Source organism: Plecotus auritus (genome assembly GCF_963455305.1).
Source record: "Plecotus auritus genome assembly, chromosome: 14".
Classification (NCBI taxonomy): domain Eukaryota; kingdom Metazoa; phylum Chordata; class Mammalia; order Chiroptera; family Vespertilionidae; genus Plecotus; species Plecotus auritus.
This window is the reverse complement of record NC_137780.1, coordinates 13277733-13297633: the sequence shown is the minus strand read 5'-3', so window position 1 is coordinate 13297633 and position 19901 is coordinate 13277733. Positions and strand designations below refer to the sequence as shown.

General features: G+C 42.8%; 1 protein-coding gene across 13 annotated transcripts in view; it reads left to right on the top strand.

The window, feature by feature from the left end:
- Positions 1-19901, top strand: part of CEP170 (centrosomal protein 170) — a 108956-nt gene that overhangs the window by 56941 nt on the left and 32114 nt on the right. For 6 of the 13 annotated variants that reach the window (XM_080650922.1, XM_080650920.1, XM_080650923.1 and 3 more), the window contains exons 9-11: positions 2264-2427; positions 14049-14198; positions 16943-17069. In XM_080650922.1, coding sequence (XP_080507048.1) covers positions 2264-2427; positions 14049-14198; positions 16943-17069 — 441 coding nt within the window. Of the gene's footprint in view, positions 1-2263; positions 2908-14048; positions 14199-16942; positions 17070-19901 lie in introns of all 13 variants that reach the window. The other 7 variants (XM_080650928.1, XM_080650926.1, XM_080650925.1 and 4 more) reach the window with 2 other exon arrangements.

Genomic DNA, 19901 nt, shown 5'->3' with positions numbered 1-19901 from the left:
GCAGGAAGAACCCAATGCGGAGGGGAGTTCCCTAGTGGTTCTTTTGTTGAGTGAAAACAGAGATTGCAGTTCTGCTCAGATGTTCACCCTGTGTGACACTGAGAAATATCAGAGAAATAATAAATTTCCCAGAAAAGAAAATGGCTGACCTATGCATTAAAATAGACATTTTAGCCCTGCCAGTGTGGCTCGGTGGTTGAGTGTAGACCCATGAGCCAAGAGGTCATCAGTTCAATTCCCGGTCAGGGGCACATGCCCAGGTTGCGGCCTTAATCCCTAGTGGGGGACATGCAGGAGGCAGCCAATCAATGTTCCTCTCACATCCATGTTTCTCTCTCTCCCTATCCCTTTCCCTTCCTCACTCTCTAAAATCAATAAAAACATATTTTTAAAAAAGGAAGAAATTTTAAGCTATAACTTAAAGAGAAGATACTGAAAGGGCCTGACACCACTTACGTGCCAAATTTTATATGTTGGTACAAGAACTAAACTCAGTAAAAATGCTGTTTTCATGTTGTGCGTGTGTGATTCAGCTTTTTTGTGTTTATTATGCAGGAAATATTGGTGTTTGGTAACATCCAGGTCTTACAAACTGGATTTCTTTTCAATATATCCAATTGCAACAGTGAGATAGGTTGTAAAAGGTCATATTTTTAATGAGCTTTGTATTTGAACTGGTGGGATTTTTTATTTTTTACTTATTTATGGGTTTTTTTGCATTCCATCTGCTATCCCGACTTTGTAGCTTGATTATCTGAGGCGGGGAGTCTATTAATTAAACAAGTGTGTGTGCTCTTTTCAGATTGCATTTTGAATAGTTACTAGTTGGAAGAAAGTTTCAGATTTGTTGTCATATCTGAGGTTTCTATTACTCACCATCCCTGCGCTGGGAGAGCTCCCCAGACCCCTTTTTTTGGTCTTGCTAACTTCCTGGGCTTCCCTTGCCTATTTTCTTCACCCTCCTGAGTCTTCTCGCTGCGTTTATGCACCACATTTTTAAATCACTAGCACCAACCAGTAGCTTCTAATTTATCAGAACCAGCCCATGAATATGACACTCAACGTTTTCCTGGGACATATATGTGTTGTCCCTCCCAGCCTCCGAGTCCTCAGTGCTGCTCACCATCTTCTTTGATGCCATATTATTCAGCAAGTATTCAGATTACATTTGTGGCCCAGGACAACTTAAAAACCAGATTTAGTCCTGGAAACTTTGGAACACACCTGGTTGATAGATCATTTATAGCTTCTAAAAGCCCTCATTGAAGAGTCGATCTTGAACATGCATAGAATAACTCTTGACTTCCTAGTAATTTTATGCCACATATATAATACTTATTTGACTGTTGTAATATTCTTATTTAGGTAATAAGAATTCTAAATCAGTGAAAAGCCAAGTAATACTTGACTTGTCATAGTTTTACATTTTGATATTTCAAAATTCTAATATATTCTAACTAAACTGTATGCTTTGTGGTGCAGATACATTTTTATATGGTTATATTTAGCACCATGCCATTTGCCCAGTAGGTGTTAGATTTATGTAGGATTTTATAGATAGACCTTTAGCATGCTTTATTTAATTCGGAAGCCACCAGAGTTTATAGCTCAAAATGCAGATTTTCAAAAATTCTTGTAGCTAAAAAGATGTTTGTAAATAATTGTACAGTAATTGGTGGAAACTATAAAGACGCTATACTTAGGGATGTAGTATATATCATTGAAAGTTAAGATTCATCACATTTTTTATGGCATTTGTATTCTCTTTTCCTGTGAAGGGTAAGCATTTCAGTAGAATCACCCTTTCCCTGTCTCTTCCTCACTAGTTCTAGAAACATATTTTTGATTGCTTAAATAAAGTATAAGGTTTGAAGGTAGGATTCATGTTTATTAATGTTATAAATACAGACTGTCATGGATACTGTCGCACTGCTTATCTGCTAAGGCAGCGGTCGGCAAACTGCGGCTCGCGAGCCGCAGTTTGCCACTCTGTTGACTAATGAGCTTGCCGACCACTGTGCTAAAGCATTGATGCATCATCCTAAAGTTAAAATTTAGAGAAAGACAGTCCTATTCAGTGGTTTATACAGGGCCCCATTGTTGGTTGGTGAAATTCGAATGGAAGCTTTGCAGTCGAGGGAAGAACATATGACTTCAGATTGAATGGCGAAGGGGGCAAAACAAATGGCACCTTTGTGCATGCTTCTTACTTTCTCCGGGGACTTTTCCCTTCTCTACTATGCCGTTTCTGTTTTGTGTCCAGGAAATAAACATGATGATGGCACCCAGAGCGATTCCGAAAACGCTGGGGCGCACAGGCGCTGTAGCAAACGGGCCACGCTGGAGGAACACCTGAGGCGCCACCACTCGGAACAGAAGAAGCTGCAGAAGGCCCTGGCCGCCGACCAGCACCAGGACCAGGCTGTCGTAAGTCACACCGCCCTCCTGATTGCATTCTCTGATGCAGGCAGTCCCGGCCAGGGAAGGCCTTGTTCTCTTCCTCAGAGCGCGGGCGTCTTACGTGAGGAATCGACTTGCTCCACACCACACGCAAAACTTGCAAAACCCCAGTCTCCAACAGCAGATGCCAAAGTGGTTTCTTTGTCTTTCCAGACTAGCTCTGTGCACCGCAGAGGGGGGCATGGTGTTCCACATGGGAAATGGTTAAAGCAGAAATCAGAGGAGCCCGCCGTGCCGGTCCCCTTCCCACCAGCTGCCTTGTTAAGAAGCTCAGGGAGTCTTGGGCACAGACCGAGCCAGGAGATGGATAAAATGTTAAAAAACCAAGCTCCCTCTGCTACTTCTGAAAAGGATAATGATGATGACCAAAGTGACAAGGGTACTTATACCATTGAGTTAGAGAATCCCAACAGTGAGGAAGTGGAAGCAAGAAAAATGATTGACAAGGTAAATAACTGAAATGTGGGGATGATGCTAGTTTTCGGGGGTGGATTTGACTGGCGGAAATTACTGGAGAGTCAGCATGAGACGGTCTCATGCAGGCAGTGGTATTGGAACCCTAGCATTTGTTAGGGAAACTGTAAGACTAGCAATAAGACCAAATGCTTTCTGACTGTATTCTGCTTATGTTCTGAATTTGCCTGAGTTTCAGAGGTAAAGTCCTTACATTTAAACTGTCGGGACCTGTTACAGTTGTTTACATTTAAGATAGGGTTTTTAAATAGTATACTTTGGCCATTCTCATTTTGCATACATTTAAAAACTAAAAAAAAAAAAAAAAAAAGCTATAAAAAAACCCCAAATTGCTATGACTGTTGATACAAACATAAATGTTAGCTGATAATAGTTAATCACAGGTTTCCTGCCTACTATTTCATGTTGGAAGCAGATGAAAATACATGTTTTAATCAATTTTGTTCTTTTTCTTATTTTCGTAATGTCTATTCATTTCTATCTTTGGTGATAGAAAGAAAGTGTGAAAACGAAATCCGTTTGTTGTGGTACTTTGAGCTGAGCGAGGGTATGCCCAGCCATGGTGATTATTTACTTTCCAGATGCATTTTCATGTTACTGGTTAATGTGCCCAGTGATTGTTGCCTGGCTAAAAAGTAGTTTTCCTCAGTTTTGCTCTTGGTGATGGAAAGTTGACTTTGTAATCAGCTGTTTATCTTACTCCCTGGAAGATAGCAACCCAAGTTTGGCCAATACTTGATCTCTTGTTAAGTTCCTGTTACTCAGCGTGTGAACTGCATTAGCATCACTTGAAAGCTTGTTAGAAATACAGCCTCTCAGGCCCATTCCACACCCACTGACCTGGATCTGCTTTGACAGCAAGATCTCCAGATGGTTTGTATGCTCGCTAACATGAGATGCGCTAGTTTAAATGATGAGTTTACAGAGTGGTCCTTCAGGAGGTAGACAAGATAACCCTTTGAGATCCCTTTACTTTTATTATTTTTGAAAAATATATTTTTATTGATTTCAGAGAGGAAGGCAGAGGGAGAGAGAGATAGAAATATCCATGATGAGAGAGAAGCATTGATTGGCTGCCTCCTGCATGGCCCCCACTAGGGATCGAGCCTGCAACCCGCACATGAGCCCTGACTGGGAATCAAACCATGACCTCATGGGTCATAGGTAGATGCTCAATCACTGAGCCACGCCGGCCAGGCCACTTATGTTTACTTTTAATTTCACAGTTTTTATTTCCATGTTGGCGTGGGTTCTCTAGTTACACTGGAGCAGGTATGTAATTTCTAAGCTTGCATTTATTAAGGAGCACATGCTCCATGTCTTTTATTGTTGAGATGGAGACCCCGCAGTCTAGGACAGTGGTTGGCAAACTCATTAGTCAACAGAGCCAAATACCAACAGCACAACGATTGAAATTTCTTTGGAGAGCCAAATTTTTTAAACTTAAACTTCTTCTAATGCCACTTCTTCAAAATAGACTCGCCCAGGCCGTGGCATTTTGTGGAAGAGCCACATTCAAGGGGCCAAAGAGCTGCATGTGGCTGGTGAGCCGCAGTTTGCCGACCACTGGAGACGATCGATGCGATGTGAGCACTGTTATGGGGTTGTTGATAATAGAGGTGTGACATGTAAGAACCAGATGAGCGAGTTTTATGATTAGATGAAAAGAAGCCTCTAAGGACGCAGTGTGAGCATAGAAAACGACTCTTGGGGATTTGGGATTATTTTTATCATTGGGAATTGATAATGACATTTCTTTCCTATTATTTTAAAGTTCATAATTTCCCTCTATGAGGACAAGTGCATTGCTATTTAAAATACTGTCTAATAGAAAATAAAAGAATAAGGTTTTTTAAAAAAAGTGTAAGGTAAGAAGTTTTAAAATTCAGATTATTTGGCGAGGATGTGGAGAAAAAGGAACCCTCGTGCACTGCTGGTGGGAATGCAGACTGGTGCAGCCACTGTGGAGAACAGTATGGAGTTTCCTCAAAAAGTTAAAAATGGAACTCCCATTTGACCCAGTGATCCCACGTCTAGGAATATATCCCAAGAAATCAGAAACACCAATCAGAAAGGATATATGCACCCCTGTGTTCATAGCAGCAAAATTTACAATAGCTGAGATTTGGAAACAGCCTAGGTGCCCGTCAGCAGATGAGTGGATTAGAAAACTGTGGCACATCTACACAATGGAATACTATGCTGTGGTAAAAAAGAAGGAATTTTTACCATTTGCAACAGCATGGATGGAACTGGAGAGCATATGCTAAGTGAAATAAGCCAGTCGGAGAAAGATAAATATCACATGATCTCACTCATGTGTCAGATATAATGATCAACATAAACTGATGGACAAAGATGGATCGAGACAAGGAGGCACTGAGCAGATCATCCAACCTCGGGAGAAGGCAGGGGAGGGGGGGTTAGAGATCAGCCAAAGGACGTGTATGCATGCGTATTAGCATGGCCAATGGACACAGACAGTGGGGCGGTGGGGGCTTGCCCTCGGGGATGGGAGTGGCTGGGCGGGGGGCGAGGGGGCGGGAGATTAATGGGGGGGGAGGAGACCTGTAATACTTTAAACAAACAAACAAACAAAGATCAGATTATTATCAAACCTGGACATGTTCCCTGACCTCCAGAAATTGAACCAGCACCGTTTTGGTGCAGGGGAAGATGCCCAACCAACTGAGCCACACCAGCCAGGGCAAGCCTTAGTTTCAATGACAAATTGTATGGCCACACGATGGACAGAGAAAAGCAAGATTTTATTTTATTTATTTATTTTTTAATCCTCACCTGAGGATATTTTTCCATTGATTTTTAGAGAGTGTGGAAGAGAAAGGGAAAGTCAGAGAAACACTGATGTGAGAGAAACACGCCGATTGGTTGCCCCTGCATGTGCCCTGAGCAGGGCCCCAGCTGGGGAGGAGCCTGCAACCGAGGTACATGACCTTGACCGGAATCAAGCCCGGAACCCTTCAGTCTGCAGGCCAACGCTCTATCCACTGAGCCAGACTGGCTAGGGCGAGAAAAGCAAGATTTTAAAGCAGGATTCATTTAAGGGAGCCGTGGCACTATGCGTCTGAGTCGGTAATTCACAGTCATTCTTAGTTTGAAGCAGAAAACAGAGCTGAGACGGTAACGGTGGGGATGAAGAAGAGTCCCTGCACTAGCTCGGAGGACCAAAGAAAAGGCTGAGGTGCTCGTAGCCCTGGTTACAGCTAGAAGGCAAATCCAGGCCAACTAGTGAGGCTCTGGCAACCAAAAAGCAGAGATTCGGGCATCAAGTGTCTGACGAAGAAGAAGTAACGGGTGAGTGTGGAGCAAACAAAAACCAAGAAGAGTCACAATCAAGCACAAGAACTCTGGAGGAGTAACTAGAGGCAGCAAATGGCTGAAGAAGCTCTGCCGTCCAATTTCTCTCTCCCTTTGAAGTGGGGTCTATGGGATGGATGGTGGGGCATGGGCTCTGTCCACCGGAATTTGTTTGGTCCCGAAGACTTTTATGCAATCTCCTCCCTTTTTCTCTCCATCGTGTGAGGGCTGCTTTAGTTAGCCATCTTTATTCAACATCAGCTGTGAGCCAGGCTTTGTGTTAGGAGAGATTTTCAGTTTTCTAAAAAGTTGTATGTAGAGGGCTGGAACTACACCAGTGAAAACGTGAGTAAAGATAGTCCGATGACTGCTTTGATGGACATAATCTGTTGGAGGAAGGGTACCAATAGCTCCCAAGAGGGACTCTCAGGTTAAACATGCCTTTGATATCTCCTGTTTATTCACTTCCTCACTCCCTCATCTCTCTCTCTCTCTCTCTCTCTCTCTCTCTCTCTCTCTCTCTCTCTCTCTCAGGTTAAACATGCCTTTGATAGCTTCCTGTTTATTCACTTCCTCACTCCCTCATCTCTCTCTCTCTCTCTCTCTCTCTCTCTCTCACTCACACACACACACACACACACACACACACACACACACACCAGGGCTGACGGGCAGACCCTGAACAACGGATGAATGATTGCTCTAACACACGTTTCTGTGACAGAGAGGGCTGAGGCACTGCTTGGCCATCGCCGCCAAGTAGCCCTGTTTGCCTGTCCTCTTGGCTTTTATTGTAGCAACAGCTTGAACTAAAATTAACCTCTAGACACAATCAGCAGGGTAAGCATCCTTGAGAAAGTATATGCTTCTACAAGGTCGGGTCTTTAAAGACTAAACAGAGATTCTAGCAAAACACCCCGGGGGATCGGACTTGTTTGGAAAAGTCAAGCTAGGGGCTGCCGCCTTCGGCAAGGTCCCCTCAGAGGCCCCCGACCTTTCAGAGAATCCTCCTTACAGACTTTCCAACCAAGTCCTGTGCTTCCCCCGCCCCCCCGCCCACACACACCGCATTAAAAACACCATGACTGCTGGTGCCTGGCATTTCACACGTTCTCCATAAAACTTGAATTGAAATGCCAACGGAGCTCATGTTGAAACAGGTGGAATTAATCCCATCACACACATGTTTGAGTAGGGTTTCCATATGTGGAGACGTGTCCAGAAGCACGGAGGCTGGGGGACGTGTTCAGAGGACCGTGTTCCCTTTAGAGAGATGAGCTTGGACTAGACTTTGACGGCTCTTGTGTATTACAGTGCGGACTCCAGATTCTTTAATGCTGAAGGCAGTGGGAGGCATTGAAAACTGCTAAGTAGGGCAGTGATGATCGAATCACCTCAGAGGTGTAAGAATGGATTAAAAATTGGAAAGGCCCGAAGCAGAGAAGCAATTAAAAAGCTGCTGACATGGCCAACATTCAGTTGAATATAAATGTCTCAGTTTTAGGTAAGAGGTCTGGGCTGAAATACTGATTTGGGAATTACTAGAGAGTAGCTGAATGCAAAATAATAGATGCGTTCACGTAGAAAGAATGTACATGAAATTCTTAGCAACACCAACACTGGTCAAAGGAATAAGTGTGAACAAAGGAGCCCGAAAAAGATCAAACAGAAGAATAAAAGAAATTGCATCTTGGGACCAGAAACAGAACTTTTAAAAAAGTGAGTGAGCAACAGTGTCACATAATACACCAGTGTTAGGTCTGATAAGCACTGAATGCCTTTTCCATTTTCCCACAATGCATTGTATTCCTGGGTGTAAAGAAGAACCTGTATTAGCATCTTGGAAGAAGTTGCCTACAGTTTAAAAAAGGATCTTTAAAGAGATGACCAAGCCCGGCCGGCGTGGCTCAGTGGTTGAGCATCGACCTATGAACCAGGAGGTCACGGTTCAATTCCCGGTCAGGGCATGTGCCTGGGTTGCGGGCTTGATCCACAGTGTGGGGTGTGCAGGAGGCAGCGGATCAATGATTCTCTCTCTTCATTGATGTTTCTCTCTCTCCCTCTTCCTTCCTCTCTGAAATCAATACAAATATATTTTTAAAAAAATAGAGAGGACCAAGCTGAAATGTCACATGTTTGTTGTTCTGTGCCGGCTGTAGTAAATGGTAGTGAGAGGGCTCTTCGCAACGCCAGGTTATGGGGCTACAGCACTTTGGTTGATATTTCTGTGCTGTGTGCTTATCAGCAGGTAACCTTGTTTTATGCGCTGTCCCCAAATATTCCCTCTTGTGGTGTTAACACAAATGCCTATTCTCTATAAAGATCTCTTGGGTTTCACATCTAAGCTTACGTGGAGATGCGCTATGACAAGTGCTGTTGACTGCTGGATTAAAGGTGATTATCTTCCCCAGTAGGAGTGATCTCCCCACCCGCTCCTTCCACCTCCCTGTTACAGCTAGAGAACCCGTCCTAGTCTCAGTAGTACCAGTTTCTTTTCCCTCCCACTGCTCCCTCAAAACAGACGCTGTTGGGAGAATGTGCTCAGAGCTGCTTCCTAGCCTTCCACGCTAAATGAGAAAAACAGAGTGAGCACAGAAAGCTAAATATTAAATAAACAAGGAAAAAAATGGTCATTGTAGAGGGCCTCAGGCTCTGTCTTTGGGGGTGCGGGGGGGGGAGGGGGGTGGTATTTCTGTTTTCCGTAAGTTGCATACCATAAAGCAGTTCTTCCAGACACTTCCCTGTGCTGAGATTTGACTCCTGGCCATCGTGGCAGCTTCTTTCCCAGAATGCCTCTGACTAGTGCATTCCCTCCCCGCATGGGCCTTGTTGTCACTCGGTGCTGGTTCTGGAGGCAGCAGCTGGTAGAGAAGAAAGAATCCAGTACCAGGAGGACTAACTAGACCAGAGACACAGAATAAAGGCATGTTGACAGCAGCGAGTCAGGCAGCCCGAGGGAAGTCAGTGCTGGGACCCGGGTCCAGGGGGGAGCGGTGTGGGATGCGGATGCTCCAGGCCCTGAAGTTTACAGCAGATGTTAGGCCAGATCCGAGCCTGAGCCAGGAACCACGGATAACAGAGTCAGCTAGGTGGGTAGTGCCAGCCAGAACCCAGCGGGCGGCGGCCCCTCCAGGTCCATTCAGACAAAATGCGCTGTGCGTGGGGCTGAAGGGGCAGGAGGTCAGACACGAGCCTGGGACAGTAAGAGAGGACCTTCGAAACAGACAGCTTTTCAAGTTGAACTTCATCTTTTTCCTACTTCCTTTCCGTCCAGAAATAGTCTGAGTTAATGGGCCAGAGCAAAGAGTGCTTCCGACAAGCTAAATTCTGGCAGCTCGATTTTCCTTTTTTGTACTAATCTTTTTCCTTGGCCCCTATTCACTAAGTGATTTTTCAAATATTTTTATCGGGGTGCCCAGCCCGTGTGGCTCAGTGATTGAGCATCGACCTATGAACCAGAAGGTCACAGTTTGATTCCCGGTCAGGGCACATGCCCGGGTTGCAGGCTTGATCCCCAGTGTGGGGCGTGCAGGAGGAAGCCGATAAATGATCCTCTCTCATCGTGGATGTTTCTATCCCTCTCTCCCTCTCCCTGCCTCTCTGAAGTCAATAAAAATATATATTAGAAAACGTTCATTAAGTGTGGAACCCTTTCCTGCCCCATTAGCTCCCAAAGCCCCACCAGGGAACTCGCCTTTCCCAGGCAGAAGCTTAAGGTTTGACAGGTTTGCCCCACTTCCTTTTCCCTGTTCCTGTGTGAAATCGTCCTTAGTTTCCTGGCTGGAGCTTGTCAGGGACTGACAGGCAGCTCTCCCTGTGTTCGCAGCCCAGCTCCTTCAGAGGCGTTCTCTCACCCGGCATTTACCGTGCGGGTCGCCGCAGATTACCATGTTTTATTTTCGTTACGGAACTCATCACTAGCTGGTTTATTTTCTCTCTGTCCTTTCTAGAAAGATCTTACTTGTCTTGATCACTTCTGTATTTCTTGTACCTAGAACAATGCCTGGCATGTAGTAGACACTCAGTATCTTTTTTTTTTTTTTGACACTCCATATGAATGAGAAGAAAAATTTGATATGCTTTTTCATTTTTATCAATACATGTATGAGGTTAGCTTTATCTTAGCTAATTTATTTTGATGAACTTATAGATTGATCCGATCTCATCAGACCCCCATGAACAGATTATCCTGTATTATGTAACTAGTTTCTATATTGATCCTAAAGTAACTTGTTGAAATGTATGGTTGAAAGCCTGTGTATGCTTAGCTTCTGATAGTATGAAAGGTGCAAAAGAGTGTAGGTTGTGTCAGAAGAAATGTGCAAGTTTCAGGAGAAGTGCCCTGATTGGTAGAGGACTAGAGATGCGGTTGAGTTTCTAGCAGCTCCTCACTAATGACTTAGCACTAAGGATCTTCTTGGCAAGAAGAGGGGGATAGATGAGCAGCCAGATTTTAGGGATGAAAGGAAGGAATGTGTGACAAGGAAATGAGCCATAAAAAGGAGGGAATTTGGGCATGTTAACTATAGGGCCATCAGACGTGAGCATCATCTGAAGATAGGAAAGAAGGGTCTGATAGAAAAAGAATGCTGAGCAGGGATGGGAAAGGAAGAGATTGTGGCTATAACTCCCAGGGAATGGGAGGAATCAAAGACACGGGATGGATTCAGGGAGAGGACAAACATTTGGAGAACATGTTTTTATTCAATAGAAGTAAAAGGAAGAATAAAGACAGATGGTGCGTTTTTTTAAAAATTGAGGGAAAATTCACAGAACGTTCACCATTTTAGCCACTTAAGTGTACAATTCAGTGGCTTTTAGTACATTCACAAGGTTGTGCAATCCTCAGCAGTGTCTAATTTCAGGGCATTTTAATCGCCCCCAGAATAAATCTCACTCCCATTAGGCAATCGCTTCCCGACCCTCCCTCCCTCTGTCCCTGGCAACCCCTAGTCTACTTTCTGGGCGAAGGATTGGCTTATTCTGGACGTTTCATAGAAATAGAATCGTGCAGCATGGGGCCTTTTGTGACTGGCTACTTCCACTCAGCATCCTGTGTTCAAGGTTCATCCATGACATAGCGCGTGTCAGCTCTTCATTCCTTTTTGTGGCCAAATAATGTATCATTGTGTGCATTTACTAACTCACTATTTGTTGATGGACATTTGGGTTGTTTCTGCCTTCTGACTATTGTGAGTAGCATTCTGCTATGAGCGCTTGTTACCATGATAAATCATAAAACATCTCTCCTGCCTCCATTCTGAGCTCCTTTATTTCTAACAATTTTGTCTAAATTTTAAATTTAAAAATAGACTACAAGTAGGTCATACAAATTCTGTTAAGTATTTAGAACCATTTATTCCACTGAACTCTGAATTTTTAAAATGCAGTTAGAAGTGTAATACCCTTAAAGTATGTAGACAGTGTTAGCTTTTGAGGTCTTCTTTGTTTTCTCATGCAAGTTGTCACAAATGGATGTTTTTATACCTACACACAGACATGATGATACGAATTTCCAGCTGGCTAAGCATTGCTATCATTAATTTCTCAAAGCACTAGCAAAAATATGGGGATGCGCTTTGAAGGCTGCTTCCCCCAGGCAGTGGTACTTCAGGCTCATCACTTGTCTGGAAAATAAATAAAAGTTACTTCTCTGACAGATGTATGTACAGCATCTCCAGTGCATTAGAGGGAATCCATAGACTATCATCTGAGAACTCTCTATACAACTCCACTCCCTGCCTAAAAGCTTTACTACTTTGTGTTTATGTCTTTGTCTGTATCAGAAGTGATTTGGAGAGATTGATTATATTTTATTAGAAACTGCTGGTGCTTAGATGTTTGAGACAGTCAAGGTTTGGAAATCCATCTTGAGTATGATTAGAATTAAAATCAGCAAATCAGAAAATCGAGGTAACTTGTAAGTTAACATGCCAATGAGGTCCAACATGCAGGTAATCAGCACACGTGGCTGTTTTTATCTCCCACTTTCCAACTTGGGTTGGGTTTTTTCTAGTCGTATTGATAAAAATAAGGAGATAAACCAGTAAATTGGGAGTTCAGTGACTTAGAAAATTTTTAAACTTTAAGACAGCCCAAATAACTTTAGTAGCTCTGATTTGCCTTCTGCTCAAGTGGGGTCAGAGGCAGAGCACATAGAAAAATATACTTAGTATTCTTTCCTGCTTGTTGTTGTTAAACTAATTCCAACGTTTAGCGAAATGAAGGTTTGTCCCTTCTAAATATGTGCTTCCGTGTGTTATTAAAGTTCCTATTTGATCTAAATGTGATAACATACAATTTGTTCTTTTTGTATTTTATTGAATGTATTGGGGTGACGGTTAATAACATTATATAGGTTTCAGGTGTACAATCTATAATGCATCATCTGTATATTGTATTGTGTGTTCGCCAACCCAGGTTACCAGCTGCTCTTAAAGCAAAAATAATTTGAATAATGAGCGGTTCTTAAAACTAAAGTTACATTTGAATTAAATACTAGGTAATAAGGCCATCTAGTGGTAAAATTCCCAACTTTTAGTCATTTTGAAAATCTGACATCTGCCTTAGTCAATGTGAACTTCAGAACTTATCAGATAGATGTTTTGTATGATCATTACACAGTTTTCTAGAAATTACCTTAAACAAAGGCATTTTTCCCTTTTAAAACAGAATTGGTTCTTCTTCGTTATGTTCTGAAGCTCCTTTCTACAAAGTGGATATTTTTCTTGATTGTACAGTCAGGGCCACAGCTGATTTCTGTAAATAATGAGCATTGAGAACACAGTAGAGCCTATGGAAAATTCAGGTTGATGTAGTTAACATTTCCTCAGTCTCTGGCTAAGCCGGGGCCTATTATGAGCCAGGAAATGAGTAAGACTCAGGTCCTGCCCTTAAAAGCACATGATTGTTGGTCTCTGTATTTAGAATATTTCAAAAGTGTCTACCAGAGACAATCTGCTTCTTCAAAATCTGCTAATCTGTGTGTAGACCCAGAAATCTGCATTTCAAACAAAGGCCTGTGAGTGATTTTAGGTGCATATAGTTTGGGAATCATGCTACACCCTGTACAAAGATCTTACAATAAAGTGTTATTTGGGAACTTAGTTATATGCATACATTTAACTCATGTATGTAAATGTTCAACATTTGTGAGGGAATGAACACATAAAATCCATCATGCATTTATAGTTTCCCAACATGTTTCTCAGTAATAATAGAACAAAGACACAAACTGGAACAAGAGGAAGTGGTATGTTTTTTAACTCTGCATTATTACAGTGTTCTTGACATCTTTTACCAAATGATGGGTAACACCCTGAGTATTTCTTTTTTTTTTTTTTTTTTATTGATTTTTTACAGAGAGGAAGGAAGAGTGATAGATAGTCAGAAACATCGATGAGAGAGAAACATTGATCAGCTGCCTCTTGTACACCTCCTACTGGGGATGTGCCTGCAACCAAGTTACATGCCCTTGACCGGAATCGAACCTGGGACCTTTCAGTCCGCAGGCTGACGCCCTTCCACTGAGCCAAACCGGTTTTGGCGGCCTGAGTATTTCTTATTAGCAAACAGTACGTTTGTTAAACATTCAGAAAGGATACTCACGTGAATGTGAGCTGCCACTGCCCTGTTACTGCCCAGCTTTCTCTCCACGTGGATGTTACCTTGTCATTAAACAAGTTTGCTCGCATGATTGAAATGAATTTAGAGCATCTTTATTTGCCCCTGAAGTTACTGATAATATTCATATATTGACCTGACTTTTCATTTATAAAATGGCCTTCTCCCCCCAGGTGTTTGGAGTGGATGACAATCAGGATTATAACAGGCCTGTTATCAGTGAGAAGCAGAAAGACCTGATAAAAGACTGGGCCCTCAGTTCTGCCGCAGTGATGATGGAGGAAAGGAAACCGCTGGGCACACCTGGGTTCCACCACGCCGAGGTACCGTCTCGCCCTCGACTTCACTTCTTACACGCACAGATGTGAATTTCCGTCATTTTAAACTATTTTTTGTTTGTTTGTTTGTTTTTAAATATAATTTTAGTGATTTCAGAGAGGGAAAGAGAGATAGAAACATCAATGATGAGAGAGAATCATTGATCGGCTGCCTCCTGCACACCCCACACCAGGCATGGAGCCCACAACCCGGGCATGTGTGCTGACCGGGAATCCAACTGTGACCTCCTGGATCATAGATGGATGCTCAACCACTGAGCCACGCCAGCCTGGCTTCATCATTTTTAATTATATTAAGTTATGTGTATGTCCCCTTGTAAAATACTCCTCAAAATGAAATCCTCCCACATTATTTGTTTCTAATGAAAGCCCAAGGCCATCATGCAATAGTTCTGTTTCTGTTCTTGCTACTGTGTTCTTTCAAATTAATGTTCTGTTGTCGGTGGGGGAAATGTTAGCTTTCAGTAAGCAGTGAATGAGCTAGATGCTCGCTGCTCTGATTGGCATTATTAGAGAAAACAAAAAATATACACGGCTCCTGCTTTCTAGGGGGTCATGATTCAGAATGGAAAGACCTGGCCTCCCAGGAAACATGCCTGATGGATACAACTTGTGACCTCAGGCAGTGTGATTAGAGTAGAGTGAAATTGATCAAGGATGGCGTGGTGAGGTGGTTATAGAGCCAGCATGGGATGGCAGAGCTAGAAAGACCAGAGTTCAAATCCCAGAACCGCCACTTTTAACAGCGTGCCTTTGACTCGGTCACTTCCCCTCTCTTTTTTCCGTTTTCTCATCTCTACAACTGGTATTTTTAATCTGTTTACCGAGAGTTTAATAAGGTATATAAAGCACCCAGCATAGTAATTTCCTGAGATTTATGCACTTAACAAATGTTTATTCCCTTATTAGAAGTGATCGTAGAATTTCATTTCACACTGATATGTCAAAAAGAAATCTAAAAAATGCATGTAACTGAGAAGTATGAATTAATTATAATTTAGTCAGGTTATAAGAGCTAACATTCAATGGAAGCTTTCTGTGTACCGTTTTACAAGGCAGGAAGCCAGTATGCAGTGAATACCTTGGCCAAGGTCTTAAAACTAGTACCTTGTGAAGCTAGAATTTGAACTTGAAGCAGCCGTGATTTCTTAACTCATTCTCTTACTCATGATGCTATACTGCCTCTCAGGAAATGAGTTAATTTAGAATATGGTAAATAAATATAAAATACAAATAAAATCTTAAGGTATAAATAAAACAAAATGTCAGTAGTTACATTTCTATGAAGCATACATAAAATATTTTTTATATTCAGGTAAATATACCTCTATGTTAAACTTGTCCCCTTATGGCCTGCCATTACCTGGAAACTGTCAAAGCAATTATTGTACTTTAGTGACCTTTCCCCCTTGATCTTAGAGAATTATCATTCTGGCTTCTGTTTTACAAGATGCTTAATTTACTTATCGAAGGCAAGCGATACTTATTTGAGGCAATGTCTTCATATTCTGATTAATCTGGTAAATGTGAACTTAAATAGACTCTTCCTTCTTTTCTCTACCCCCTCAAACCATGCCAAGTCAGATTTGTCTGTAGCCCCATGTGTACCTGCCCCATTGATCGGCTGCCTCCCGCACACCCCACACCGGGCATCGAGCCCACAACCGGGCACGTGCCCTGACCGGGACTCCAACTGCGGCCTCCGGGATCACAGTTGAAGGAGTTGCCTAAACAGGCCACTGGAACATTTTTACAGACTGGTCCTGCAGCAGTGTGTGCCCCGAAGCGCACTGCATTCTGGGTGTCCTAGCATGATGTGAATGGCTGAGGTACTTCTTTCAGTGCCAGAACGGTGGGTGGTTACCACAAAATCTTAAAAGGGAATTCAGGGGTTCAGCAAGAATTCCTTAGGCTCCATTGTATGTATGTTATTATGTATACTTTCTATTTCAATGTGTTACTTTTGAAATCATTCAGTAGTATACAGTTTATATGAAATATTTACTTCAGCAGTTTCTAGCCTGTCCTTAATACAGTAAATCTGGCACTTTTAATAAAATGTCATTTTGAATAATTTAAAATAAGTTTTCAGTCACAGCTTCCTATTCCTTAGTTGTCATTCCAGTTTCAATATGAAGCCTTGGCTTAGATTTTTAGAGGGGAAACCATTTTTTTCCGCACTTCCATATTAAATGCCTAGATGGCGCTGGTCTGAAGAATCACCATTCTCTGTCCATAAGTCTGTGGGACCATATCATGAATTAAATTCCATTTCACACTTGACTGTGAGGGTTCAAAGAGCACTGCTTTAAGGGTAGAGACAGGGGATGTCTGACTGGAGGCCTTCAGTCAGACACCCTTAGCGCTGCCAAGAAGATGGGAGAGGCTCCCGCCACCGCCGCTGCGCTCGCCAGCTGTGAGCCTGGCTTCTGGCTGCGTGGTGCTCCCCCTGAGGGAGCGTACTGATTACCAGGGGGCAGCTCCTGCGTTGAGCGTCTGCCCCCTGGTGGTCAGTGCGCGTCATAGCGACCGGCTGTTCTGCTGTTCGGTTGATTTGCATATTAGCCCTTTATTATATAGAATGAGGAAATTTAATGAATGATAATATAGGAATCTGAGGTTTAAGTATTGCTTTGTGTGACAGGTTAATGTGACTAACTGGAATTCTCTTCCATGAGAATCAGGTGTGACCAGACTGCATTATCATGTTCCCTTGTTTTCTCCCTTAGGAAGGCACCACTGCATCTGGAAGCAAGCGCTGGGTCTCACAGTGGGCCAGTCTGGCTGCCAATCACACGAGGCATGATCCAGAAGAAAGGATCCTGGAGTTGTCTGTCCCTGTTCCTTTAGAGAATGGTATTTTTTGTGTGTGTCTGTGTGAATAACACATCAGTTTTAAAAACAAGCTACTAGTAAATCTATATAGTGAGCAGTAATTTAAACCCAAATAAGCATATTCACATATGTTCATGCTTATGCTCCATATATCATTTTCATTTCACTAACGTGGAAATCATTAAAATTAACTCACACTGGTGATAGAGATAATTTGTAGATTAAGCACATACTATACACAAGTATATATAATGTATATGAAAATTTTAAAAGACTAACACAATTCCAAATCATCCCATACAACAAATATTTAAATGCTACTTTCTGCCATATGTCAATAAAAAAGAATGTACTTAATCTCCTAACTGCATCTTTTGAAAATCTATGTAATGTGATTTTTATTACCTTTTAATTATATTTCTGCAAAGTGAAATATAGGCTTAAAAGAACAACACAAAATTATATGCCTCTAATGATATTATTAGATTTAGTTCATTACATTCTTAATTTAAAAAACCCTCAAGGAGAATTTGCATGTAGTTTTTATCTGTATTCTGTTATCCTTAGAAATGGAAATAGAAATTTATTTTGTCTCTGGCTGGTGGCACCCCCACAATCTGATTTAGGAATTTTGTAAACATTAGTCAGCAATTCTTTGAACAAGATACACGACAGTTCACTAGGAAAGCTGTAGCCTGCACCAGTCAGGAATTGTAGTAGTTGTTAGTATGGCCAAAAGTGTTTGGAAAGACAGAGTGATTTACAAGTTGGTTCACAGAAACTACTCCATGATTGGGAAACAGAGACTACAGAGGAGCTAGGTACATTTACAAAAAGAATATATATATATAAAAAGCCAGCAACCGTAACGGCCATAATGACCATAACGACCAGTCGCTATGACGCCCACTGTGGCCAGCAAACCAGCCGATCAGGGCATGGGGCTGGCTGGGCAACCTTGCAGCTCCTCCCCAGTTCTGGCCTGTCCCTAATCGGACTCTCCCACCCCGATCAAGAGCTGGCCTCCAGCCAAATACTCCCTCCCTTACCCACCCCTCCCCCCGCCCCGGCCGCCCACCCCTGATTGCACTCCCCACTCCTGATTGCACTCCCCATCCCAATAGGGGGTGGGGCTGGCCAGCCAACCTCTTCCCCTGGCCACCCCTTCCCCTGGCCACTCCACCGCACCCCCCACCCCAATAGGGGGCGGGGCTGGCTGGCCAACCTCCTGCAGCCCCTCCTCCCAGCTGGCCACGCCCCCAGTGGCCCCCACCACCCTGATCGGCCTGCAGCCCCTCCCCAGCCTGGCCCCACCCAAGATCGGCCCCCCCCACCCCATCAGGGTCAGGGCCAGCCGACCAACCACCCATGGCCCTTCCCTCAGGCCACTGGCCCCTGATCGGCAACCCCCCACCCCATTCAGCGGTGGTCTGGCCAGCCCACCACCCACAGTCCCTCCCCATGGCTGGCCCCGCCACCAATTGGCCCTCCAACCCCAATCGGGGGCAGGGCCTGCCAGCCAATTGTCCGCAGCCCCTTCCCCTGGCTGGCCCGGCCCTGATCAGGCCCCAATCGGGGCAGGCCAGCCAGCCAGCCAACCTCCCACCATCTCCTCCTCCCAACAGGCCCAGCCCCGATCCACCCTGATTAGGCCCAGGACAGCCGGACCCCACCCATGCACGAATTCGTGCACTGGGCCTCTAGTCCACTATAAAATTATTAAGTAACTGGAAAGTAACGTTCTACCCTTGTTATAAGAAATAGTAGCTGAAATCGGTTTGGCTCAGTGGATAGAGCGTCAGCCTGCATACTGAAAGGTCCCAGGTTCGATTCCGGTCGAGGGCACTTACCTTGGTTGCGGGCACATCCCCAGTGGGAGGTGTGCAGGAGGCAGCTGATCGATGTTTCTAACTCTCTATCCCTCTCCCTTCCTCTCTGTAAAAAATCAATAAAATATATTTAAAAAAAAAAAAAAAGAAAAGAAATAGTAGACTGCCCTGGCCAGTTTGGCTCAGTGGATAGAAGGGCCCCGTGTTCCATTCCGGTCAAGGTTATGTACCTCAATTTGTCTCTGTCTCTACCACTCCCATCCACTCTCTCTACAATAGAAAAATATCCTCGGGTGAGGTTTAACAACAAAAACAAAAAGAAATAGACCTTCATTATCTTATTCCTATTGTAAATGAATTTATTTAGATGGACTGATAAATCCACTTAAATATAAAGTGTTCTTTTAAATATTTGTCCAGTGTGAGAAATGCTTAGAAATATACAAAAAGATAAAATAGCTATTACATTTTAGATGCTTCAAGTAGCAAGGAGATAAGACATAAAATAATTTATGATTAATTGCTCAAAGTTAAATCAGTAAGTTTAATATTTTCTTGCATCATAATCATTGTATTGCTATGAGATTTAAATGCTAAACTTTTAGAATTGTAATGGGGAACAAAAGACCTATAAAAGCTATAGCTAGCATATTTTTTCCCCACTTCAAAGATTAGGATGCTCTGAGTGTTAATTTATATTTCTCAGAAAGATGTATCCCTCATTTCAAAACACATTCCATTTATTCAGGAAAATCCCCCATAAGTATTTTCAAGTTCTCTTACATGGAAACATTAATATATGTATTTTCTCACTGGCTTCTGATTATTTGAAAAAGAGAAAGTGATCATGTATTTCTCTATGAGGCCTTCATATACCAGACAACCATAATTTAAAATCTCTGCATTTGTAAAATTATGACAAATCCTATCAGCTTTTTTCATACTTACAATTGAAAAAATTATTTTAATCAGCTTTGAATTTTATTTTTAGAAAACCTTGTTAAAGTCCGAGTTTTCTTTTTGA